Below are 25,017 nucleotides of genomic sequence, written 5' to 3'. Positions count from 1 at the left end.
ATGATATTTTGGTGCTGATTTTGTTGAAATATGGCAAGGGCCTCCAGGTATCCCACATAGGCTTCAGTACATCGTCTATGATATTTCAGTGGCGAGGTATGTGTGGGGAGATCATTTTTCCACCATTTTTGTGTGCATGTAGTGTGTTTACATTGTGCTTTTAATTGTCATAGCATAGCTTTCTTTTGTAAGCCACATGATTTAAGGTATCAATCATTACATGTACATAGCCCAGAGTTTTGTTCGGAAGATCAAGAAGCGGTAATAGCAAGAAGCGGTAATAGAAATGTTTTGCGTAAGCACCAATAATGAACAGAGTGTGCTGAATAGGTGAGCATTGAATGATGGAACCTTCCTATGTGGTATTCATTTTTTTTTTTCTGCTGTGCTCGTTTCCACCTCTAATCATTGATTTTTGGTTACCATTTCTTTTTCTGTCAGAGGTGTGGGTTTACAATCTGAGAATCTGCGGCAAGCCAGGGTATCTGTCACTACCTTTACCTGATCAGTGTTGGGAAATTCATATTTTTCCTAAACTGTCAGTGTAGCTTTTACAGGAACAAACTTTTTCATGTAGCAATGTAATATTGTTACATTTTAGTGTGATATTTACAATTGCATATGACACAGTGTTCCCTATCAGTCAGTCACAACGTACGTCTCCATTCCCTCCTTCAGGGAACGAGGGTTAGCATATGTAACCGAGATGTTATACACGCTTTGCAGCTGAATGGAATAATGAACTAAAGGAATAATGAAACCCGCTGTTATGAGCAGCCTTATCTTTTGTACGATATATGGAATTGAGTCACTTCATTCAGACTTTTTTTTCTGAATACTTTTTTTGTCTGTTCAGTTAACTGACCAAACAAATGGATTCATCTATCCATTTTACAAACCTGACCAAACCAATGCACGAAATAAATTCTAAAATGAGATATATTTGAAAACATTCCCAGCTTAAATGAATTGAGTGTATAGTTACTACTTTTCTTAAAAAGTCTAAAGATTTGAAGATATTTTTTCAAATTTGTAATACCATGGTCCCTTGATGATCCCCTTCTGATGAACTTTCCTGTAATATGCCAATTTACACTCTATAAAATGTATAAACCAATTCAGTGTATAAAATGTTTAAAATATTTTAAATATTTCTATATAACCCCAACTAAGAGTACTGTTACTTTAAGCTATGAGTACATTGCAAAGCTAAAGTTTCAAAGCTTCTTCCCTAACACTGTACCTGATCTAGCAGTTGTGAAGACGTTTCTTTGCCTGGAGGCAACATTTCTGAAACTGTGATCTGTAGGTCCCATACCACTCACACAGACACATATACAAACGCTGACCAGGCCCTTATATAGGGCAGCGTGCCAGAGCTGAACTGTGTCTCTTCTGATATCCGCCTCTTAATGTGGATTCCAGAGAAACTAATGGCAAATGTAAGGTGTTAAAGTAACTGCCACTCTGGATATACAGTATGGGCCTGATAGCTCGCTTTGTGGTTTCAGAGTACACTACATGCATGCTATTGTGTTATAGTTATACTGGAAAACTATGGAAAAGTCTCTAAGCCACATCTACCACTGGGTTTTATTGCTCATGTTATGATGTTCTGTATACCTTTTCCTGAAGCGAGCTGCGCAACATTTCTCACTGGGAGTGGGAATTGCTGACACTGACGCTCTTAAAGGTTGATTGTCCTGAAATCATGGACTCATAACATGGAATGTTCTGGAAACAAGCTTTCTTATTGTTCATGCTCAATAAATGTGTTTAATGCTTTTCTAGGACCGTCTCCAACTCAAATCATAACTATTACTCAGCAGCACAAAAGGGCAAAATACACTTTGTTCATGGTGACCCTTGTCGCGTTCCAGTAACCATGACCTCGGTGGATTCTAACCACTCGATGTGTTATAAATTATGTGTCTATGTATTTATATGCTCTTAAATAAATAAATAATGTTGAATATATTATAACGTACATATAGGCTACACACACTTTTTTAGATACATTTTATTAGAATTTATAATGTTTATAATAAAGTGGGATCTGAGACTAATTGAATATCTGGTAAATAATTGTAAAAGATTGTCAGATAAACAAGCATATTTGTTCAAAGAACTTACCGGTATATACATAAACTGTCTGTCTGTCTGTCTGTCTGTCTGTCTGTCTGTCTGTCTGTCTGTCTGTCTGTCTGTCTGTCTGTCTGTCTGTCTGTCTGTCTGTCTGTCATCTTATCTATCTATCTCTCATCTTATCTATCTATACCTTTATTTAAAACAAGAGAATTGTCCATTTATGCTAATTTTCTAAGCAAGTGTTTGTGTAAATGTCCGTATGCTCATGCGCATTAGATGCATTAGTATCAGATGTATGTGTTTCGTGTGCTGACTATACCCATGTGCGGTATTCTCTGTACAACTGATGAGGTGAAATGATGAAGCACTATATTCCTGACCCTCATAATACACTCAGCTCTTCAGCCCGCGGCCTAACAGTTCACAAGCACACACTCACACACCTACACACCCACACACACAATGAATATGAGAAATGTGTAAAAGGCATGCTTGACTTCTCCATGATCTGCTGTCAGCAGTTACTTCGTACATGTCTCATATATGCTTGTATTCAATTGTTACTCAATGGAGCTGTGGGCTGCTTCTGTTCCAGAAACTAATCTTAAATCCAATTACACTATTTATAGTGGAGGCTGTACAGGTATGTTATTTATTTTTCTTACAAATTCCAAATAAGTCAATGGTAGGCGCGCGAAGCAAACTGGATGGTAGTGAAATGAGTGTGCAACAGCAGAGGAGTCAGAAGTCAGAAGTAACTTTATTTATAGTGTTTTACACATATGAGGAATTTGCTTTGGTCAAAGGTGCTACACGTAGACAAAACGTTTAGTTGACATAAATAAATGTAAAAATATACAAATATGGAATGGACAATACAAATACAATATGGAATGGACAATAATATAAAAAATATACAACAAAAAATATACAACAACGAGACTTAAAAAATAAACAACAAATATGTGCAATGTGCCAAGTTGTACATGATATAAAATAAGATAGTAATTACATGTGCAAAGACATTTGTATAATTTGCAAGGGGGGAGTGTCAGTGGGGGACCCGGGCCTTGTTAATGAGGCTAACTGCAGACGGGAAGAAACTGTTTTTGTGGCGAGAGGTTTTGGCCCTGATGGACCGCAGACTCCTGCCAGAGGGGAGAGTCTGAAACAGTTTATGTCCGGGGTGGGAGGGGTCAGCTGCAATCTTACCTACTCTCCTCAGAGTCCAGAGGTGTATAGGTCCTGAAGTGATAGAAGATTGCAGCCAATCACCTTCTCTGCCGAGCGAATGATACACTGCAGCATGCCCTTGTCGCTGGCCGTGGCAGCATTGTATCAGATGGTGATGGAGGCAGTGATGATGGACTCAACGATGGCGGTATTTTTTCTTTTTTTTTAACACCCTGTCTCCAGCCCCAGAATTGCTTTACAACTAAATTTAAACAACCACATTTAACTTCACTGAAGAAAAGTGTTTATTTACAAAAACAAACAAAAGAAAAATAGGGTTCCAGACTTCCAGAAGGGGACAATGCCAAAACAAACTGTATAATCACTCTAACCCCTCATTAACCAATACTAAAAGAAAACAAAAGTACGACAGAATAAACTAACTGCCTAGCTAACATAAACAGTAGAAAAAGTCAAATTCAAAATTAAAATGGCACCCACCTCCCTAACCCCTCAAAATAGAAATAGGCAAATAATTGATTAAACTAGTAAACTTAAAAAAATAAAATAATCCAAAGACAAAATGGATGCATACAAATTTACAATAAGTAATCACAGAGGTTCACTCTTAATTCCCCCTTTTAGGTCTCAACAATAGGTTGTAGTTAGAGAGGTAAAGTAAAAGTACCCAAAGCCTACAATTACTTACATTAACACAACATACAACTCTGGGGTTGAAGATGAGAACTCAAAACTGCTGCACACAGCCAAACCACCTCCAACATACAGTAGCCTGATGAGGGTTGCAAATCCATAGACTTTGACTAGGAGTCGCAAAACCATGCTCTAGCAGATACAATACCGCAGATTTCATGACTTCCCTTTTCTTTACATTTATTCCATGCGGGTGTTGTTTAATTGGCTGGGTATCCTGTACATCACTGTCATGACACATCAATGTAGTCTGAGAAAGAACATCAGATATATTGTTGTGTATATATACAACAAGAAACAGGTTAAGATATTTAACAATAAAGTCACTAACAGCTTTGCTCTGTTCTTCAGTTAAGTGGGAGAGATACTGTAAGATTGCAGATCACTCAAAATAACTGAATTCTGCCGGCGGGCACACAAAGTTTGAGCATCTTTTGCAACCAGTCTGTCCTCAGGACATTAATTAGGTAGCAAAACTGCTGCAGACACCTGTTTAACAACAGGAGCATCTGATGTTATACATTTCGAGTGATGTTTAGCATATTAACCTGACAAACTCTACTATTACGTCCCGATCAGGAGTGCCAACAACGTAGTTAGTATCACTAAGTCTTCTCTCAACAACATAAGGGCCAGCAACAACAAACTTAGCTGGCAAGGCTGTTCCAGGCACAGGAAGTAGAGCCAGTATAGACTCGCCAGGCTGAATCTCACGCCCCACACTCATTTGGTCAAAACGAGTTTTCATCTCATGGGACTCCATCAGATGAGCTTGAGCTAACTGACAGGCTTGGTGAAGATGTTCATGGAAAGAGGTCAAACACTGCAGGGCTGAATCCAAGCAACTCCTGAATATTCTCGTTTATCACTCTCTTATTGCTAACATCGTCAATGGTCCACCCAATCTCTACCAGTTGCTGTGAAATCTTTCTAACGCATTCTGAGACACTGGATGATACACACTCGCCAATTGATACTTAACTCCTAATTCATTCAGCATCTGTGTAAATACTTTTGATGTAAAATGGGAACCCTGCTCTGATAGAATAACCCTAGGCAAACCAGAGAGAGAGAGCGGGATCGGTTTAAGAGGAGCTAACAGTATAGTATAGTCTGGTCTTGGTTTTCCCGCTAACTGGCATGTATGACATGCATAAGTGGACAAATGTAACGGCTGACTTCAAACCAGGCCAAAATAATTATTATCAAAAGAATGAACAAAAACGCCACACGAAATACAATCACACCTTCTACTTAGAGGTGAATATATCCGCTGCATTTTATCGTTACAAAAACTTATCGCATACACATGTCATCAGACAAACAGAGTTCTGGTCAGTGCAGAAAGTACACAGAAGCCTTTTTGGGATTTCTAGACATTGAATTTCGTGTCACGGATTTCTCACTACTTTTTCTAGGCAAGACAGTTTTTTTTTTTAATTCTCCTTTTGTGGTCTATAAAAGAAAGAAGGTCATACGTCATCAGAACAGCACTAGGCTGAGAAATGTATGCATTTTTATTTTATTTTAGGATGAACTATCCCTTTAAGGGCATTGTAAGAACAAGGTTTTAATTAGTGTGCACCTCAATTTAGTCATTATAAACAGAAACTTTGAAAATAAGACTTATTGCTATTGTAAAACATCCCCTTTCAACCATGTGCTGTGAATTAAATTGCCTTAAAAATTCAGATGAAAAAATCAACAATGCAACAATTTGAATATTGATACCATTTAAAAGTTTTGGGTTGGGAAGATTTTTGCTAACAAGGTTTCATTTGTTAACATTAGTTAACTGTATTAGTTAACATAAACTAACAACGAACAATACTTTATATTAATACATATTTTTAAAAACTAATTTTTTTTTTTAACTTACTGACGTTAACAACGATTAATAAATGCTTTGAAAAATATATTGCTCATTGTTACGTCATGTTAACTAATGGATTAACGAATGTTAACAAATGAGTACTTATTGTAAAGTGTTATCAAACTGTTCTATATTGTAATATATTTGAAAATGCAATTTATTCCTGTGATGGCAAAGTTGAATTTTCAGAAGTCTTTACTCCAGTCTTCAGTGTCACATAAAATCGTTTAAAAGATCCTGAATTTACACCGGACTAAAAAACAACAAGTGCAGAGATAAAACACCGTCTCCTCATTTCAGAAGACCACCACACGCCACTGCTCCTGGAGGACATGCTTGTTTGAACAGGACAGCCTAATGCTTGACACTCGGGTGGACGAGAAGTTGAACTGACAGTCATGTCAGCATGAGGACTGCCGGAGTATATGAGTGTGTGTGTGTGTGTGTGTGTGTGTGGTGACTTGGGCTCAAACCTGACATCTGACAGGGTGAAGGCCTCGGTACCACTATGCGTATTTCTCTGTCTCCACCTCTCTTTCTGTGTTTGTGTGAATGTGCGTGTGTGTGTATGTTTCAGAGTCTGTGGCACGGATCTGTCAGCTCGTGTCTTGCTCCGAACTTGCCTGACACGGAGTGTGACACCACCTGTGGTGTTTTGTCATCTCTATTTGCTTTGGGGAGATGCTGAGCTTGTACGACAGGTACCGTCACACCGTCCGCAATCTGTGGCATAACACCCGTGACACGAGGTCTTATCGCACTGGCCGCAAACGATCCATGAGAGCGTGTGGGTGTGAGGTTGTGATCATACATTAAGAATAAGAGCGCATGAAGTGTTTTATTGGAAAGTTCAAATGGTCGACACTTTGAGCTTTTGTTCCACCCCCAGCACAATTGACTACTTCAGTATGGTTTGAATGAGAAGTAAGTTTCATCATATGCATACAGACAGGAAAAGTAAAAGGAGAATAGACCTGCAACAAAACAAAAGAGAGAGAGAGAGAGATGTCTGTACATGCGTCATGAAGAAATGTGTTCACCCCAGCAATCTTTGCTGTCCTTAATTCAAGCAGGCAAGCAATGCCAGGAGACAAACAGAGAGAAGATAAGGACATGACTGAGCAGAGATGATATGAATTGTTCTGGTCTTTTTTAAATTTTAAATGCCTGATAGCATCCTTGAACTGTTTTTTTATTTTTTATATAGCAGTGGTTCTTGACTCAAAGAGACCCTGCTGTTGAACATAAAATGCCTGATATTTGGTAAAATTTGCTGTAAATATGACAACTGCTTGTTTTCAATTTTCTTTTTACATGGATTGAGAGTATGATTTATTTTGTGATTCCAGTGGTTTCAAGAACTGTATATTCTTAAAATAACTATTAATTGAGGGGAAATATAATAATAATAATAATAATAATAATACATCTGCTTACATTTTGATTTGATGCATTTCAGTTTAGATTAGAGTTAGATTATTTTAATATGTCAAAAACTATTTAATTAAATATGATTGAGTCATTCTATGGCCACTTTAAAAGTTTGCCCGTGGGCCCTGGCCCCTGATAGGAGATGAAGAATAGTCTCATACTGTATGTTTCTGGCCTTAAAAACAGCCTAGTTCCTATTCTGGCAATTCTGGATAATTTCCATTATATTAGATATCACATGCATATAATGCAAACTCACCAGCTGTATTACATAGGCTAGTTGATTGATTTCCAACTTTATTTTGATGTCCTAAAGGGTAATTCACGACTGGCAAGATGAGGTTTTAATAAAAGTTGGCTGTCTACACAGTATATATAATTTATTTTTTACATCTGTGCTATGACTAGAGAGGAAACAGAGAAAAGGGCCGTGTCGAAAAAGCTGGGAAATTTCAATGCCCATAATTCACTTGTCCGTGAGTTGGGATACAAGAATGAGGAAATGTGATCTGTAGTTTTCACAAAACCCCCGAAGCTGTCAAAAGTCCATCGGAGGATGCGTTTTGTCATCCGGCTGTGTATTTTTGCTGACAAATAAGTGGAGATGCCTCGTTGCAAGCAACACAAGAAAAATATGCAAGAGAAATACAAATACTAACCTGGATGAAAATCTGCAAACTTACAATTTAAATAGCCATTTTACATGACACAGGCAGTGCTTTCAAATTGCAAAATGTAATGTTTATCATTGTAAATTAAATATTAAATATTGAAAATAAATAAAATGTGCATTTTTAACCCTAACAAAGTAATTGCATTTTACTGACTTGATTACCTGTATAACTTGAATCCTTGTCCATGTTTGGCTTCTATTAGGTGAGGACACTTATGGACAGAGGGGGAAGGGACCTCTGGCAGCAGAGAGGGAGTAAAGCAGGGTGCTGCTTCTGAAAAATGACCCATAAGCTACTCAAACGTTACCCGATGTATCAATGTGAGTGGTGGCTGCAATCTAGCGAAACTGCTTTGAATGTGCGAAAGATTAGAAAAAGTATCAGAGTGCCCTACGCTGCCCTAGGCAGTTAGCTATGTCACCTATGCTGGGTCCTCAAATGCGCCTTGAGGATGTCTTTTACTGCGATTTATACGATTAGTGATGTCAGTGCTAGAATTTGAAGCTTTGAACGTTTTGCAGCGTGCATGCTGTGGTGATCATATTCTCTTATGCACACAGTGAACTTTGTTTCTTTCACTTATCTGTGGCTCTATACATTCCAGGGAAATCATACAACTCTTAATGTACATATACAGATATACATGATTGATCTTGGTGTTTTTGTTTAATTATTATTCTTTTTTAAATCATTATGTTACTCTGGGTTTGGGTCCACTTGGGCTGAACTACAGAAAAATCCCAACTCGGTGTAGTAGGCCTAACAATGGTAATTTCACTTAGACTTAAACACTTTTTCAAATAAAAAAGTCAATTACAATAGGAAGTTTCTGTAATTCAAACTCAGGACCCTGTTGTCACAATCATGTTTAGTTACTTTTGTTTTCATGGACTTTTAGTTTGTATTCATCCGTTGCCTGTTTCCTTTGTTCAGTTTCCGCCACTCATCAGTTTCAATGGACACTCATTATTTATCACAGCTGTTTGTCATTGGCTCATTATAACTGTCCATTTAAGTTCCTTACTTCAGTTTCCAACTTCAGTTGTCCGGTTGGTGTATTGCATGCTACACGCTGTCTCATTGCTATTGCTAACCTTTGGATTATCTGAGTCTACCTTGGTTTTTTTTATTGAAATAAAAGGACTTCTATTTGTTCTTCTCTGCGTTTTGTCTTTATCATCGGACAGCATGTCGAAGAAAACAAGTCAGTCAATCTCCAATAATGCCACTTGTTCCTTAACCTGTAACCAAGAATAAGAGCACACACACACACAGACACACAGCTTCTTCAAGGTTGGATTTGGTCGGGCTCTATAAACAGGAGACTCTTCCCAAAACATTTAGATCCAGAAAGAACATGTTGAAATGGTCAACATGAAATTAAGAAATGGATACTTAAACTATTGGTTCCACTTCCAATGACCCTTGTGACCTATAGTTGTCATGGTGAGTTAGAAGAACAGATATTTGTTTTTTTAACACGTTGAAGACCAGAATCCACCCCCTTCATTATATATATATATATACACATGTAATGATAATAAAGATCATGTGACACTGAAGACTGGAGTAATGGTGCTGAAAAGTCAGTTTTAGGAAATAAATAACGTTTTAAAAGACATTAAAAAAGTAAAACAATAATTTCTAAATAAAGCATATTTCACAGTATTACTGTTTTACTGTATTTTTGATCAAATAAATGCATCCTTGGTGAGTATAAGAGACATCTTTCAAAAGCATTTAAAAACCTTACCAACATCAGAATTTTTAACGGTAGTTTCTATATTTTCAAAATATATGAAAGCCATTGGTTTCATTTTCAGGGAATGCATGAATTGATGAAATGTCCACTTTGAATGCAATGTAAATTTTTTGGATGAAAGCTTTTGCCAAAATGCATAAATATAAAACTAATGACTCATAATAATTCATGGTACAAAATAAATAAATAAATAATTCATGGTACTGTTATCTTATCATTTAAAAAATAATGAATTAATATTTAATGCCTTTCCTAAATAAATTATATTGGTTGTAGTGATATAGGTGTCTTCATTTTTGCGTACCCACTAGTCTGGTAAATGTTTATTTGGTTGCATTTGAAATGTAAAAGTTCTAACTTTTAAATGTGTAACTTTAAATAATGTCTAATAAACAAAGACATGGGAACTTTTTTTTTGAGCGCCATACATGCCTTAATCAATAAACAATAAATAGAGGCATCTAAATTAAAAAGACAATTTATAAGACATCATACACCTCACCTTCACTTCATGTGCATGTGTCACATGCTGCACGTTGTATTTAAAGTCATCCTTCACACTTGGGGCCCTATTTTGACGATCTGAAACGCAAGTGTCAAAGTGCAAAGCGCAAGTAACTTTGTGGGCGGATCCTGGCGCTGTTGCTATTTTCCCAGCGCGATAAATGACTCTTGCGCCCGACGCAAATCTAAAAGGGGTTGGTCTGAAGTAGCTTCATTATTCATAGGTGTGGTTTGGGCGTAACGTGAAATAAACCAATCAGAGCGTCCTCTCACATTCCCTTTAAGAGCCGGCGCGCTTGTTCCATGGTGGATCGCTATTATAACGGCGGATTTGCCGGCGGCGCCAGGAGCAGTTCACAGCCGAGGAAACCGACGTTCTCGTCAGGGCTGTAAAACACAGAGAAGTGACATTGGGGATGATGGGAGAAACCCACCCAAATTAGGTTCGGTTAAACAGGCGTATAATTTGGGTAGTAAATGTGTAGCCTAATCTAGATTTTTTTATTTTTTTTTATCTAGATAGATCTTTTTCACATCTTCACGGACACAACAATGATTTCCCTCGTGTGTTAATATTTTTCCTTGTAATAATGTATGATTTGCAAAAATGAAAACTGCTGCATCTTTTTATATTAGAGAATCAAAGTGGATGCGCGTTAACACGCTACATTATGGCCAAGCACGCGCCCTTAAAATACCATATCACTAACGCGCAACGCGCCACTGTCTTTAGACTGTTTTTTTCCTGGTCAATGGCGCAATTGCTTTCTAAAACTGGAAAATAGCACCATGGAAGTTTTGCGCCGGAACACGCCTTCTCTTTGCACTGAACCGCCCCCGCGAGCGCAAGTTCATTTCCTAATTTACCGACGTGCGTCTGTGGAGGGAAAAGTCCGCTGTGCGCGGGTGCAAAATAGGAATGATACATGCGTCGGTGTTCAAAGTCAATTGCCCTGGGTGCAAGATAGGGCCCATAATGTCATGTGATCTTTTAACAGTGTCGAGGTAATTCTAAATATGGCCACAAAGCTTCTGGCATCTGCAGTTTCATGCCACATGTGTGTAGATGCTAATGTGTTAATGTATCTCTGTGTTCCCATGTCCCTCAGTTTAACTCCACACTAGCAGAATGGTATCATGGTTGGAGGGGTTGGTGGTTTTGAATTTCAATGGTGTTTACTGAAGGGAGTTAATCAAACAGATCACTGTGCTTGCAGTCCTCAATGTAACACCTTGTTGCCTCTGAGTGCTGCACTAAACCCATTGACTGAAAACTATTTGACCTTGGTGCTTTGTCTGTGTGCCCTTGGGGGAATCCATGACAGTAAAAGAGAACGATTTCCATTCAGATGCATAAGAAATATTCAGTGTCCTGTCATGCTTCTACTTTTCTTTTCTGAGGTGCTTCTATTGATATTCATAAAGCCTTCAAAGTGCTTCTTTTGTTTTTAAACATACTCAAAATTCCCCATCACTGTACAGAGCATGAGGGAGAGATTGAGGCTCATCATTACTGTCTGACTGCCTTTCTCGTTTATAAACATGATATCAGTATCAGCCCAAATCGAATCATGCAGGCTTCCCGCTATGGTAAACTGCATAGGTGAAAGGGCTTCTGCTGACACAGTAATCAGCTTGGGAAAAAAACTGGAGACTATTTCTGTCACAGGTTCCCTGTCCTATTTTCGTCTCAGAAAGACCACAGCCAACTGTATGTGGGTGCTGAATAGAGAGGGTAATTGGTTGATAATTAGCTGAAAACCTAGATTTTCATTTTCATTTTATTGACTGTATATTGGAGTATTTTTGAATGTTGCATTCAAAGCCACCAGTTTTCCACTCACAGAGTCATTGCCATTCATTTTGTTTTTTCTGTATTGCTATAATTTTTTTTTACTGTAGCTTTAATCTTATTCAATGAAGCGTTAAAGGTGTCATGAATTTAGAAATCACATTTTCCTTGATCTTTTGATAAATAGGAGGTTTTTATACTATAAAAAATCCAGAGCTCAAAACGTACTCGTCAGTCCAACAGCTTTTATTAAAACCAAGCTCAGAAACGACTTTTCAGATTTTGTCACATTATCACATCATAGTGGGACAAAAGACTACCTCTGCAGAAGATCAACACCTACTTCTGCATCATCGCCTCTTTAGCCTGTCACGAGACAGATGCAAAAATAGGATTAATCGAGAAACAAAACGATAGAGATGCCTCTGAGATTTACAAGACTGATTTCCACACTCTCCATTTTTGAATTTCCACACTCAAAAAATATATATTTAAGCCCCATTTCAAGATTTTTGCTTTTCAATTAATTGTAAAATTCCATCAAATTGAATTGAAAAATTCTTACATATTATTCATATTATGAATTAAGACTTTTAAATGAGTAAAAAAAAAAAAAAAAAAAAAAAACTAGAGCTTAATAAAACATTTTGTAAACCTTAAGCTAAAATTTAAACATTTTATTTTTTTTATTTGTGAATACCAATCACAATAACTAAATGGTCCATTCCCTTGTTCCATGATGATTTCTACAAAATGTTTTATTATAAGCTCTAGTTTAGAGTCCCCCTGTAGTCAACCATTTTATCCCCTAAAAGTCATCTTTGATCACCAAAATGACATATTTAAAAACATTTTCCTTTAAATAAAATAAAAATATTCATGCCTTAAAATAGCCTGAACGTAACTCTTGCCTCATTTAGTATACACGGTCCCCGCCTCCACTCACTCACATTGGCATGACTGGTTACAAGGTAGTTCGCGACGTCAGAAACACCAGCGATTTCAAACCGCGATTTTGAGACTGTCTTTGGTTTACTGCAGTTTTAAGGAGAAAATACTCAGCAATGGTGACATGAATTTGCACATGGATTGGCTTAAAGCATATTAAAAACACCAGACATATAAACAACAATAAAAGCTTGTTTTACAATCTTTAATTCAAATGGAATAATCCTTAAATATATAATTCATATTCATATTATTCATATTCTGATGTCATTTTACTATTAATTGAAATGCGTAAATCTAAAAAAAAAAAATGCTTATTTTCTTGAGTGCAACTTGTGGAAAACAGTCTTTGGATTGCCATCCTTGTGATCTAACATTAAGAAAGCATGGATTAACTTTATTTTTTAATGAAGTTCCAGTCACGTCAGTAAGACATTGATCCTTTTTAAACAAGACAGTTTGATGCAGGCTTTTCAGAGAGACAGCAAATAAAAGATGATTCAGTGCCATCTGCATTGGATCCATGAATAATGTCGCAACACACATGAGTGAACAATGTTTTTAACATGTCAATATTGCTTTGTCTGTTACAGATGGTTTGATATGTACTGAGTATTTACACTGTAGCGCCACATTCAAACTAAATAGTTGTGATTTTCTGTTCGTTCCTTTGCTTTGGCACTTATGGGGTTGATGCATTGGATTATCGGATACAGAAGAAAGAATGCTGAGAACGCTGCTTTTGTTATTGCTGCTTTTTTATCTAAGCCATTTGCTGTAATCCTGAATAAAAGCTTCTGTGAGCGGCATCTGTTTTGTCATCAGTAAGACATTACAACGTTTCATTTTATTAAAACACTGAAAATGACTATGTATACAATTTTCACTTTCACTTTTTATTCTACTCTACTATACATTCATTCATAATTCTGTTTACACAAAACACAGCAAGTCATCCTTTGTCAATGGAAACTCCAAATACTTAAACTTTATTTGCCACAACCAAGACTTATAAAACAGATGTAATACACATAAATGTTTCACATCATTGGCAAATGTTTCAACTACATAACGAGATATTTTTAAAAACCGGAAGTTTTCAAAACAATTGAATTACAACATGTAATTGCCGGGAGGTTTAAAATTATTTTAATATGCAAAACTGTTACCCAATCATATACTGTATGAGGGCATTAACTTCCAAGTCTTCAATGTGACCTGCCCATCAAAATGGAATGTTTGAAAGAGTGGGTCAAAAACAGGATAGAAAATCGCTTATTATACTGTATGTATACTTCTATATAGATTTCTTTTTTATCTTGATATCATTATAATTAGAGAACATAATTTCCAGCAGCCATATCACCCAAGACTGGTTTGGTTTCCCACTGAAGCTAAGCAGGGTTGAGCCTGGTCAGTTCCTGAATGGGAGACCTCCTGGGAAAACTAGATTGCTGCTGGAAGAGGTGTTAGTGAGGCAGTGGTCTGTGTGGGTCTTAACACCCCAGTATGTGATGGGGACACTATACTATCAAAAAGCACTGTCCCTTAGATGAGACGATAAAACAAGGTCCTGACTCTCTGAGCTCATTAAAAATCCCTAGGATGTCCTTCGAAAAAGAGAAGGGGTGTAACCCCGGCATCCTGGCAAAATTTGCCCATTGGCCTCTGTCCATCATGGCCTCCTAATCATCCCCATTTACAGATTACCTTCATCAGTCTCCTCTCCACCAATATGCTGGTGTGTGGTGGGGTTTCAGGCGCAGGTGGATGCTGCACATTGGTGGTGGTTGAGGAGATTTCCCCCTTCATATGTAAAGTGTGAAGTACCCAGTGAAGTAAAGTACCCAGAAAAGCGCTATATAAATGTAACAAATTATTATTATTATAAAATAATAATAAAAACTCTCTCATTCACTCATTTCACACAGGCCCATTTAAGGTGCCATTCGGTGTCATGTCATGCAGAGAATTCCAGAGTTACTTAAAGCTTGTAGCATGAGGATCATCCACAAGACAGATGGTGATTCATGCAATAATAACATCTAACTGAAAAGTAAATCATAAAGAATTTCATAATGATTCTGATTCCACTTTAACAATTCAAGTTAATTACTAATTCCACAGTTGTTTTTGTCCTTTTTCTTGAGAAAAAGTAATGGCTGCTGAAAATTCATGGCTTCGCTTACACTGGAATAAATTACATTTAAAATCATACAGTATTAAAATAGCAAACAGTTATTTTAAATAATATTTAAGTAATAGCAATAATATTGAGCAATATTACTGTTTTTACTATTTTTGATCACATAAATGCATAGTCAGCATTACAGTATATCAGCCACACTGCTTACTAGATATCGACATCAGTGACTGATAAACCCATGTTGGTCTACCACTATTTCAAATTGACGTAAACAATGAATCACACACTTGACAGTTGATTTCCAGAAAATAAGACGCATGCAGGTTGTCATGATGACAGCAAGGTTTTAAGATGTCCAATCCTGATCCTGGAGGGCAACTATCCTGCAGAGTTTAGTTCCAAACCCCAAGTATATACACATGAATCAAGGTCTTCAGGATTACTTGGGCTGTGTCTGAAATCGCCCCCATACCCTAAAATAGGGCAATATTTGAGGGGACAGCCATTTGAAGTGGTGTCTGAAACCATAGTGGACGTCATCGAGTGCACTTTTTCAACCCCACAATGCACCGCATTAATGTGTGTACAACTGATGTATGCTCAACGGCTAGAGAATACCCATAATGCACTTTGAGAGTTGTGTGCCAAATGAATTCTGACCAGAAGGTGGCGCCCGCATCTGAATCTTCGGCCATCTTCCAAACCGCTGGCCCAATGTGGCTGCAGCATAATATCATACAGGTATAAATTCCTTTTTAATTGATTATTAAATTGTTTAATTAAGGTTTATACATATTTCATGATAACGTTCAATATAAAAAAGTTATTAAACCGCAAGCACAAACTATTCAAAAACTGCAGCCTTTCCGGCACACTCAGTGTCCGAATTCGTTGAATCGTTTTCATTCACTCCCTCAAGTGAACTATATTAGATGACTAATGTTGGGAAAAGTGAATGAGGGTATAGGGGGTGATTTCGGACAAAGCCTTGGATTAGGAACTTCCAGATGTAGTAGGAGCTAAACTCTGCTGGCCGTTGGCCCTCCAGGAGAAGGATTTGATACCCACATATATTTTATTATGGTGTTCCATCCGCATCACTGGAAGAATGCAGACATTTAAGAAATATTAAAGGAACCAAATGTCATGAAAATTGTTTTTTGAATTAAATTCAGTCATGCTGGTATCCCTAAAATGTACATACTATATTGCTGAATCCACTAAAATAATGTTTCACCCAATCAATTTGGAAAACCTTTCCCATTTCAACACCCCAGGGAGCGATCAAACTTGCTTATATGTACAGTAGAGAGACATTCATAATAATACATTTCTACACTTAAACAGTATTCAGAATCTTAATTGTAAAGTATAGTCGAGTGTAAATGTAATGTATGTGTGCAAGTGCTGTCATCCTCAGTTGATGCATCTTTAAAATGGCATGCCTTGACATATTGAAATGTAGTCATATTCGTGAGGTATTTAACATATATTAATATGCATTATCCTGAAGGTTATACGTAATGACCTGCCGGATGGAAGCTGCCACACGTTTTGACCTTGTCGATATTGCAACCTGCTGACCTATCTCCTGTTGAGCGCTGACCCAAGGCACCCCGCTCTAATTAAAATGATGTGGTCACAAGGATATTGGCCGCACCTGACGAGTTGGGCTATGCCTGAAACGGCCCTGACTTTTAACATGTAAATGGCCATTCCATATGTTAGATGGAAGACGCTGAAAAGAGAAGATGATATGCACATTCTAATGTGATTCACCCATGCTGGAAGATTACAAAGTGTTTAGAGGTTAGAGGGAATGTCGGGGGCCATTTTGTTTCACGGCAGTCACAGACTCATTAAAAGTACCAGTCTCATATCTTTCCGGTAATATTCTTCCGTCATTTGTCAGTCTGGGTACCACTCACATCCTGAAATCCCGCAAGGGAAAACATTCAGAGTTTGGGACCCAACTGGAATAAGTTCACAGTCCTATCAACCTCTAAGCTAAATAAAATAGTTTGAGTGACACCTTAATCGCTTCGATAACCCAAACTTGCAGAATAGAAGAAAAGCCAGGCCGATGGCATTACATTCCCCTGGGACTTGACAGTTTGACTTTGTCAAGGACAATTCTTTGATTTCTTCCATTCCTCCTTCCGTCCGTAAGCACGAAGGCTGCCTAGTCTCCATCGCCTACCCCTCTTCGTCACAAATAAGCTGAGTGCACCAGTGAAGTTGTCATGGAGACAACCCAAGTAACCTCTGCTGTCAGTGTGCATCAAGACTTAACCTATAATGGCTCCATTCGAGGTATTGAGTCTTGACTGCTGGGAGATTCAAAACAAACTTGTTTTCTGAACATTTGAATGTCTCCATGGGTAAGTGTATGTTTAGATTCAGATAGGAGGTCTCTAAAGGGATAGTTCCCCTCAAAATGAAAATTCTGTGATCATCAACTCTCCTTCATGTTATTCCAAAATCTGTTTGATGTTCTTTCTTCTGTGGAACAAGATGTTTTTAGTCAACATATGCATTTTGGGAAAAAATTTTTTTACTTCTTACATTTGTTAAAAAAAAAAAACACAAAAACATACCTAAACATACAATTCACTGCAGTTTCAAGCTCTTCTTCGTTGGATACATGTAAATGTAACTGAAGTTTTATTGTTGTCATTGAATATATTCACTTTCCCATATGGCCACGGAGGAGAATCGGAGAGGGTCACATTCAGCGGATAGACACCATCACAATCTATTTTTTTGTATTTATTTCAACAAATGACAACCAAAATCAAATACATAGAAGCTTGCGAACTGTTTTGAAGTGGATATAAGTTCTGCTAATTCACAAGCCGAGCGAGAGTCTTACTCGCAAATGAAATGCTAATTATTAAACCAAACAATATACAAAACTTTCAAAAACACTCAGCAATGTGATTTATTTTATTGAGTGATGGGCAGTGGGTTTAAGCAGTCACCTCTGGCCTTGGTGTTTTTAAACGTTAAAAAAAGTGTGAGACAACATGTCTTTTTCTAATGCTTTAATTCATCAAAATAATTTTAGCAATTTCATAAGTTATACAAGATTCAACTAATTTATTTAGTCGGTTTAATGTAATTTAAGTTGAAATTACTTAAACATCTAAGTTGATTGTACTTAATAATCTACGGCAGCAACTTTTTTTTACAGTATACAATGGCGACACGAAAATCATAATACAGTCCCTAGCAGAAAGGCAGCGCGATCCTCCCAATATGGCATATAAACAACGCAGTTACCCAGAACTCAACATGGCGTGACATCAGCTTCACATTCTCTATAACAAACTAAAAGAAAAAAAGAAAGACAAAATTTAGGCCATAACTAAAATAAATGTTTTCAAAATATCTTCCTTCATGATTTTGAAGCTTAGAACGACGTGATCAAGGTTGAGTAAATCTCAGAACACGATGAGTGAACTATCCCTTTAAGCTTTACATTAGATTGTAAGTATAGAAGAAATGGAGGCGGGACCTCTATATGGCACATGATATCCTCAATTCTGCCTCCAAGGAGGATGGTCTAAGAAATGACGTCTGGTATTTAAGAACAGCCAAGGTTATTTGCCTGAAAAGCATGGATGATATTTGTGCAAATGGTGACAATGTTTGTGTATATGTGCCCCTATGTGGATGGCATGTCAACGGTGTGCTCAAGGGGATGTTTGAGTGACAGATTTGCTTTAGGCCACTGTAAGCTAATCGTCAAGACCGACTGCCACTACTCGCAAATTAGTGCTTCTGTTCTACACTTTGACAACACTACTGACACGTGCTGACGTTGCGAGGGGGCTGCTAGACAGCTGACACACAAGGACGGGTTCATCTGCCCATTTCTCAATGACTTATCAACATCCAGATTTCCAAGGGTTTGTCTCAAAGGCAAATAAGACCTTTTCACTGCAAATCCACCTTAAAGATGATATGCACTAGTGACGTTACCCAAATGAGAGTTTGAGTACTCTACGAGACATAATGGTGATTCTCAGTTGTTTTTAAAGAGTAGCTTTTTTTCTTTTTATTTACAATAAATGTGATCTCTTTCATGAAAGATGTTCATGAAAGATATTCATCTACAAAAATCTATTTATACGGCGTGAGAAGATTTTGACATTATAATGTTGTTTCAAAACGAAATAATTGGCTTTTCTTCTGCAAACTCCATTGCACCCTCTTGTGGCGACCCCAGTTTCATAACCCCTGAATTAGGATATAGACACAAAGGAGACAATTGTCAAACAGGAAGAAATGCATTAGATGGTCCAGGTTGATGATTGCAGACTTTGGTATCTTGGTAAACCGATCTATGAAGCACGTGAGACTATTCATGTCTTTATCTCAGTAGAAGAATCTGAGGAAATTTTTGCTTTCCAAATAGTTTCATTGTTGTCTACGGGAGTTAAATTATTAAAGAGTTTTTTGAGATTTTTCTTTCATTTTTGTGAATTAAACTCAGAGCTATTGTAAGTTAATAACTCCAGATATGGTATTGTGTTCATGAATGAGACATAAAGCCTCTGTGTTGCCATTCACATGTGTTTTCTTACACAATCTTCAGAGAGAAGGGAGCAATAGTAGCTCAGCTGCAACTGCCTTTAGTGTTTCCCTCTTGATTTCAATGTTAGTTAATTATTTCAGCTTTATACACAATGTCAAGTCCTTGTGTCTGGCGGCAATTAGAGATGTGCATTCATTAAAACCTCCCATGTTCTTTCACTAATGAAGCCATCAGCTATAGGCCATGCCTAACCATCCACACAATGGGGGAAACTAATAATTGCACACTCTCACATTAAACACACATGTGCACCCTCCTTTATAGAGCGTGCATTCTATGGATCGAAGGAGGTAAATGTTTGGAGTGTGGCTCATGCATGGTTATGGGGCAATTAAAGGTCTCCTGAAAGACTTAGTGAACATATTTTGTTTACTTGATAAAAAAAAAAAGTTACTATGTAGGCTGCTTCTGAAAGCTGAAAAATGCTTCCTCCATGCAGCATACGGAAAGCAACAATGCACATCCTGATTGATTTTTGAAGTCAGCATAGATGTATCCTTCACTGCCTATGGTATTCCACATGTCTGTGTTTGATCATTGTGACAGTGAAGCGAAAATAAATAAATAAAAATGGCATCTGTAAATGGTGGTCAGTTTGTGTGAATGAAATCAAAATGTAATTTCTAGTGCAAAATTTGTATTACAATAATAATCACCAAAGCTCTTTATTCTGCTGTAGATCATTAAACGGTTATGCTGCCTCAGAAACCTGTCCGAAATCAGTTTACAGGAAGAATCTTAATACACAAACGCTGCCTGTAAAGTCATTGCCTGACTGTACAAAAATCCAACTTCTATTTTGTTAGACTCTCTATTTTGCTCCTTTTTTTTAATGCACTTGAATAATAACATTTTCTGTGTTTGGTCAAAACTACTTAAGTTGAAGATCTCAAAATAAAGCTTTGCAGCTGGTTGCTTTAACTTTTAAGTTAACTCAACTTATTTTCTTTACAATAAGGGCAGTAAGCCAACCTGTAAGCTGTCTAAGCTTTCTTTTGGATGCCATTATAGACTCCTTACCATTTACTCTCTCTTTCTGTCTGTCCCTCAGGTAACATCTTTGTGGTGAGTTTGGCAGTGGCGGACCTGGTGGTGGCCATCTACCCGTATCCACTGGTCCTGACCTCCATATTTAACCAGGGCTGGAACCTGGGATACATGCACTGCCAAATTAGCGGCTTCCTGATGGGCGTCAGTGTAATCGGCTCCATTTTCAACATCACCGGCATCGCAATTAATCGCTACTGCTATATATGCCACAGCCTGAAGTATGACAAGCTCTACAGTGACAAAAACTCAGTCTGCTACGTACTGTTAATCTGGGCTTTGACGGTGCTCGCAATCGTGCCCAACTTGTTTGTGGGCTCCTTGCAGTATGACCCGCGGGTTTATTCCTGTACGTTTGAGCAGTCGGCGAGCTCGGCGTACACAATCGCCGTTGTCTTCTTTCATTTCATCCTTCCAATCATGATCGTCACCTACTGTTACCTACGAATTTGGGTTCTTGTCATACAGGTGCGTCGACGAGTCAAGCCTGACAATCGTCCCAAGCTCACGCCTCACGACATACGAAACTTCGTCACAATGTTTGTTGTTTTTGTGCTCTTTGCCGTGTGCTGGGCACCATTAAACTTCATCGGGCTCGCAGTAGCGATTTCTCCAGAGCGTGTGGTTCCTTTAATACCTGAATGGCTCTTTGTGGCAAGTTATTTCATGGCATACTTTAACAGTTGCCTCAATGCAATCGTCTATGGAGTGTTGAACCAGAACTTCCGTCGCGAATATAAGCGCATCGTGGTGTCGGTATGTACTGCGAGGATCTTCTTTGGCGAAAGTTCAAATGAAGCGCAAGAAAGACTCAAGAGCAAACCCTCGCCACTCATGACCAACAACAATCAGGTCAAGGTGGACTCTGTGTGAACAGCGTGAGTGTATATGCATGTGAGGTGGAGAGAACACAACTAAGTAAACTTGGTTTAGAGAAAAAAAAACTGATAACCAAATATGTTGTCAGGATGCAGCCCTGAAACTGTGATTTGTTGCCTCAACACAATTAAAACAAACAGGAAATTATTATCATTGTCTTTTTATAAAGCACTTTTTTCATCATTGGTCAGAAGTACTTGTAAGTATGTATGAATTTCTTGTTTTAATGATTACAGTGATTACATCAACAAATCTATGTAAAACATACTTTGTGTAATGATTTTATAACAATATCTTTGTCTGAAAGAAAAAATATATATATGAAGGTGTGAATGATAAATATGTGTGCAACAGTCGGGTTCCGGAAGTATACACACTATTAATTTTCTCCAGGGAAATGCATTTGTAATTATATAAACCTTTAAATACAGACATGTTGTGAGCTCTGAGGTTGGTAAGCAATGGTATATGCTTTTGCTGAAGCCATCTGTTTGCATTATTTCAACTGATTTTTTTTATTATTTTCTTTTATAATCATGTTTAACAGGTGAATTCCTGGTGAAAAACTACATTTCCCATGATGCTATACAGAAAATTCCACCAATCATCAGAAAATTGTAGCAATCAAATTGTGCCAAATAGCTCTGCTGGGAAACATGTCAAGGGATTATGTCATTTGCAATGCTTAATGGGGATGGTCTTTCCCTCAATAAAGCTGTTAAGTACACCGTCTTGTATTGTTTTTTTGTCTGATTTTCAAGTACTTGAGTACTTTGTGATTCATCTGATAGCTGGTTGGCTTGGTTCATGGTTTAATACTTTAACAAAGAATTGTTTAAAATCCCAATGGGAAAAATGAAAGGGAAAAATACTTCTGGAACCAACGGCGCTAAAAACGGGGGCGGGCACTGTTGCACTATTACTGTATATAAATATATATTAAGTGTGTTTCACTGATGTTGATCATTCAGTGAAGAATGAATAACAACGTTGTCAAAATGATGCCATGAACATCAGCATATCTCTACAATGCCTGGCCACAAATGTGACCAAAACTTTACAAACACTCTACAAAAGAGTTTGCTACGGAGTTTACTGCTTTAAAATGACCTCACCTGGTTTGCCACTGTTACTCTCCATTTGAGAAAGCAATACACCTGGATTGCTGCATTCAATCCCCAGCAAATATGTATGATATGGGATTCCTCCTCTTTAGGGTCTCTGTCCTCTCCTCCTGCTACTTAATCTGTCAGTCTGTCTTTTTTATACTTTTATTTTCTCCCTCTATTTTATTATTTATTTCTGTCCCTCTCCACTCTTTGTATGCATGGATCTAATGACAAGTTCATATGCAAAAATATTAAAATAAAAATGTTTGATGGTTAAAAAATAAAATTGGACTTTTATATATCTTAAATATGTGAGAATGGTGTTATTATTTTTTTTTGTAAAAATATCGAATCATTCTTAAAACAAGATTTTAAAAAAATAAAACAGCTAAAACAAGATAAAAGCTGCTTAAAAAAAGATTTTTTAAGTGGACGTTTTCTTCTTCTTCAGAGAATATACCCTGAACATGTGCATGTTTATGCCATTAGCAAAAAAAATACTTGTTTTAACCATAAAATCAAACATTTTGAAAGGGGTTTTTTTTCTTCCTAAAAACAGGTGCAGATATTTTTCTGGGACAAAAAGCAGGCAGTATCATCAACCATCCAATATAAGTATTAAAGTACAGTATTAGATTGAAGCTTATGCAATAGTTTTAGCTGAGCGCCCACCACTGTTGCTCGATAAAGAGAGAGAGAAAGATGCTGTTGTGACATCACTCTGTGTAATCCAACCCAACCGACTGAACAAGTGCGTGAGAGAGCGAATGAACAACATAAAAATGTCAGGATTTACACTGCCCTCTAACAGAATTATGCACTAATCTGTACCTGTCCTGCCTTTATCGCCCTCTGCAACCAAGAGATTCATATCTATTTATAAAAATAACTGAACACTTTGTGGAAGGAGGGGTGATTTATGCTGACCCCATCCAGGTGTGGTTATGTTTGGAACATAAGAGGTGGTCAATTTTGTGGAAGCTATCATTCACAGTGTTTGGATTTTTTTTTTGTACGAACAGCAATTTTAAGTTTAATGATTCTGTGTTGATTTGCTGTTTCTTTACGTGAGACAGAGGCTATTTTAGTGCTGGACGCTGGCTGATCAGGGTTTAGGCTGTTTTAATATGATGATATCAGAGCTGATTCAAAAATAGTCCATTTAATTTGAGGTGATTTGCAGATGAGCAGGCCTTGGCTTTTTCACAGACACAGATTAAGAATATTCCTAGACTACAAAGCATTTCCAATGGAGAATCACCTGTGAAAGAGTTTTTTGACCCAGTTCTGTTATTCCGTGTCTAAGCAAGCCCAGTTGTCTGTGTATGGGTTTAGTTTCACGTATTGCCACTAAAGAACACATACATATTAAATTCTTCTCAACGTGAGAATCATCTGTATCTTGTGATTTGTCATTTTAATCTTGCAAAAAAAATAAAATAATTTGTACCAGGATTGGGTCCAGAACCCACTTTAGTAAATCTTCCTCCACATTTACCTTTGCATGAAATTCTTTGGCACAAAACCCACTGACAGCATGCAGGGATAACCCTATGTAAATGTACAGCAAACTCATGTTGGAAAAACAACAACAACCTGGGGCACAAGATGTGTAGTTATGCACTGATTGGTCTATCACTCAACCAACAATTTGATGATTCTTAAAGGCATAGTTCACCCAAAAACGTAAGACTTTCATTCATATTTGGAATCCAAATAAAGATTTTTTTTTAATGAAATCTGAGAGCTTTCTGTCACTCCATAGACAGCTACGCAACTACCACTTTGACTCTTCAAAAAGTTCATAAAGAGATTGTGAAACTGATGTGTGCGTTGATGAATATTTACACGTGAATAAAAGCCTAGATTCAATCTGTTCATCATATAAAGCGATTGAGTCTCTTCAGAAAATAAGGACTAAACCACTCAATTCATCTGGATTAGTTTTCTGATTTCTTTATGAACTTTTTAAAGCTTCAAATTGGTAGTTGCGTAGCTGTCAATGGAGGGATAGAAAGCTGTCAGATTTCATCAAAAAGATGTTGTGTTCCGAAGATGAACTAAAGTCTTTCGGGTTTAGAACGACATGAGGGTGATTAATGGGAGTAATTAATGATTGAATTTAAATTTTTGGGTGAACAATCCCTTTAATTCACACTTGTAGACCTAAGGCCCAAGGACCTAAGGAGGTCTATATAATACCTTAAAAATAAATTGCTCAGCTGGTGAGTTGAAATCCACTGTCTTTGTTTAGGGCACTTAGTTTTTTTTAACCAA

The 25,017-nt window shown here is 37.4% G+C and overlaps 1 protein-coding gene across 3 annotated transcripts in view; it reads left to right on the top strand.

Moving 5' to 3' along the window:
• Positions 1-22,388, top strand: part of mtnr1aa (melatonin receptor 1A a) — a 48,488-nt gene extending 26,100 nt beyond the window's left edge. The window contains exons 1-3 of one of the 3 annotated variants that reach the window (XM_079615131.1): positions 6,419-6,549; positions 8,156-8,273; positions 20,757-22,366. In XM_079615131.1, the coding sequence (XP_079471257.1) occupies positions 8,234-8,273; positions 20,757-21,625 (909 nt within the window). In that variant the 5' untranslated portion in view covers positions 6,419-6,549; positions 8,156-8,233 and the 3' untranslated portion in view covers positions 21,626-22,366. Of the gene's footprint in view, positions 1-6,418; positions 6,550-8,155; positions 8,274-20,756 lie in introns of those variants that run through there. The other 2 variants (XM_079615130.1, XM_079615129.1) reach the window with 2 other exon arrangements.
• Positions 22,389-25,017: the final 2,629 nt, after the last annotated feature.

Source organism: Phoxinus phoxinus (assembly GCF_949152265.1).
Source record: "Phoxinus phoxinus genome assembly, chromosome: 6".
Taxonomy (NCBI): domain Eukaryota; kingdom Metazoa; phylum Chordata; class Actinopteri; order Cypriniformes; family Leuciscidae; genus Phoxinus; species Phoxinus phoxinus.
The sequence above is the reverse complement of the archived record's forward strand: the minus strand, read 5'-3'. Positions and strand labels throughout refer to the sequence as shown.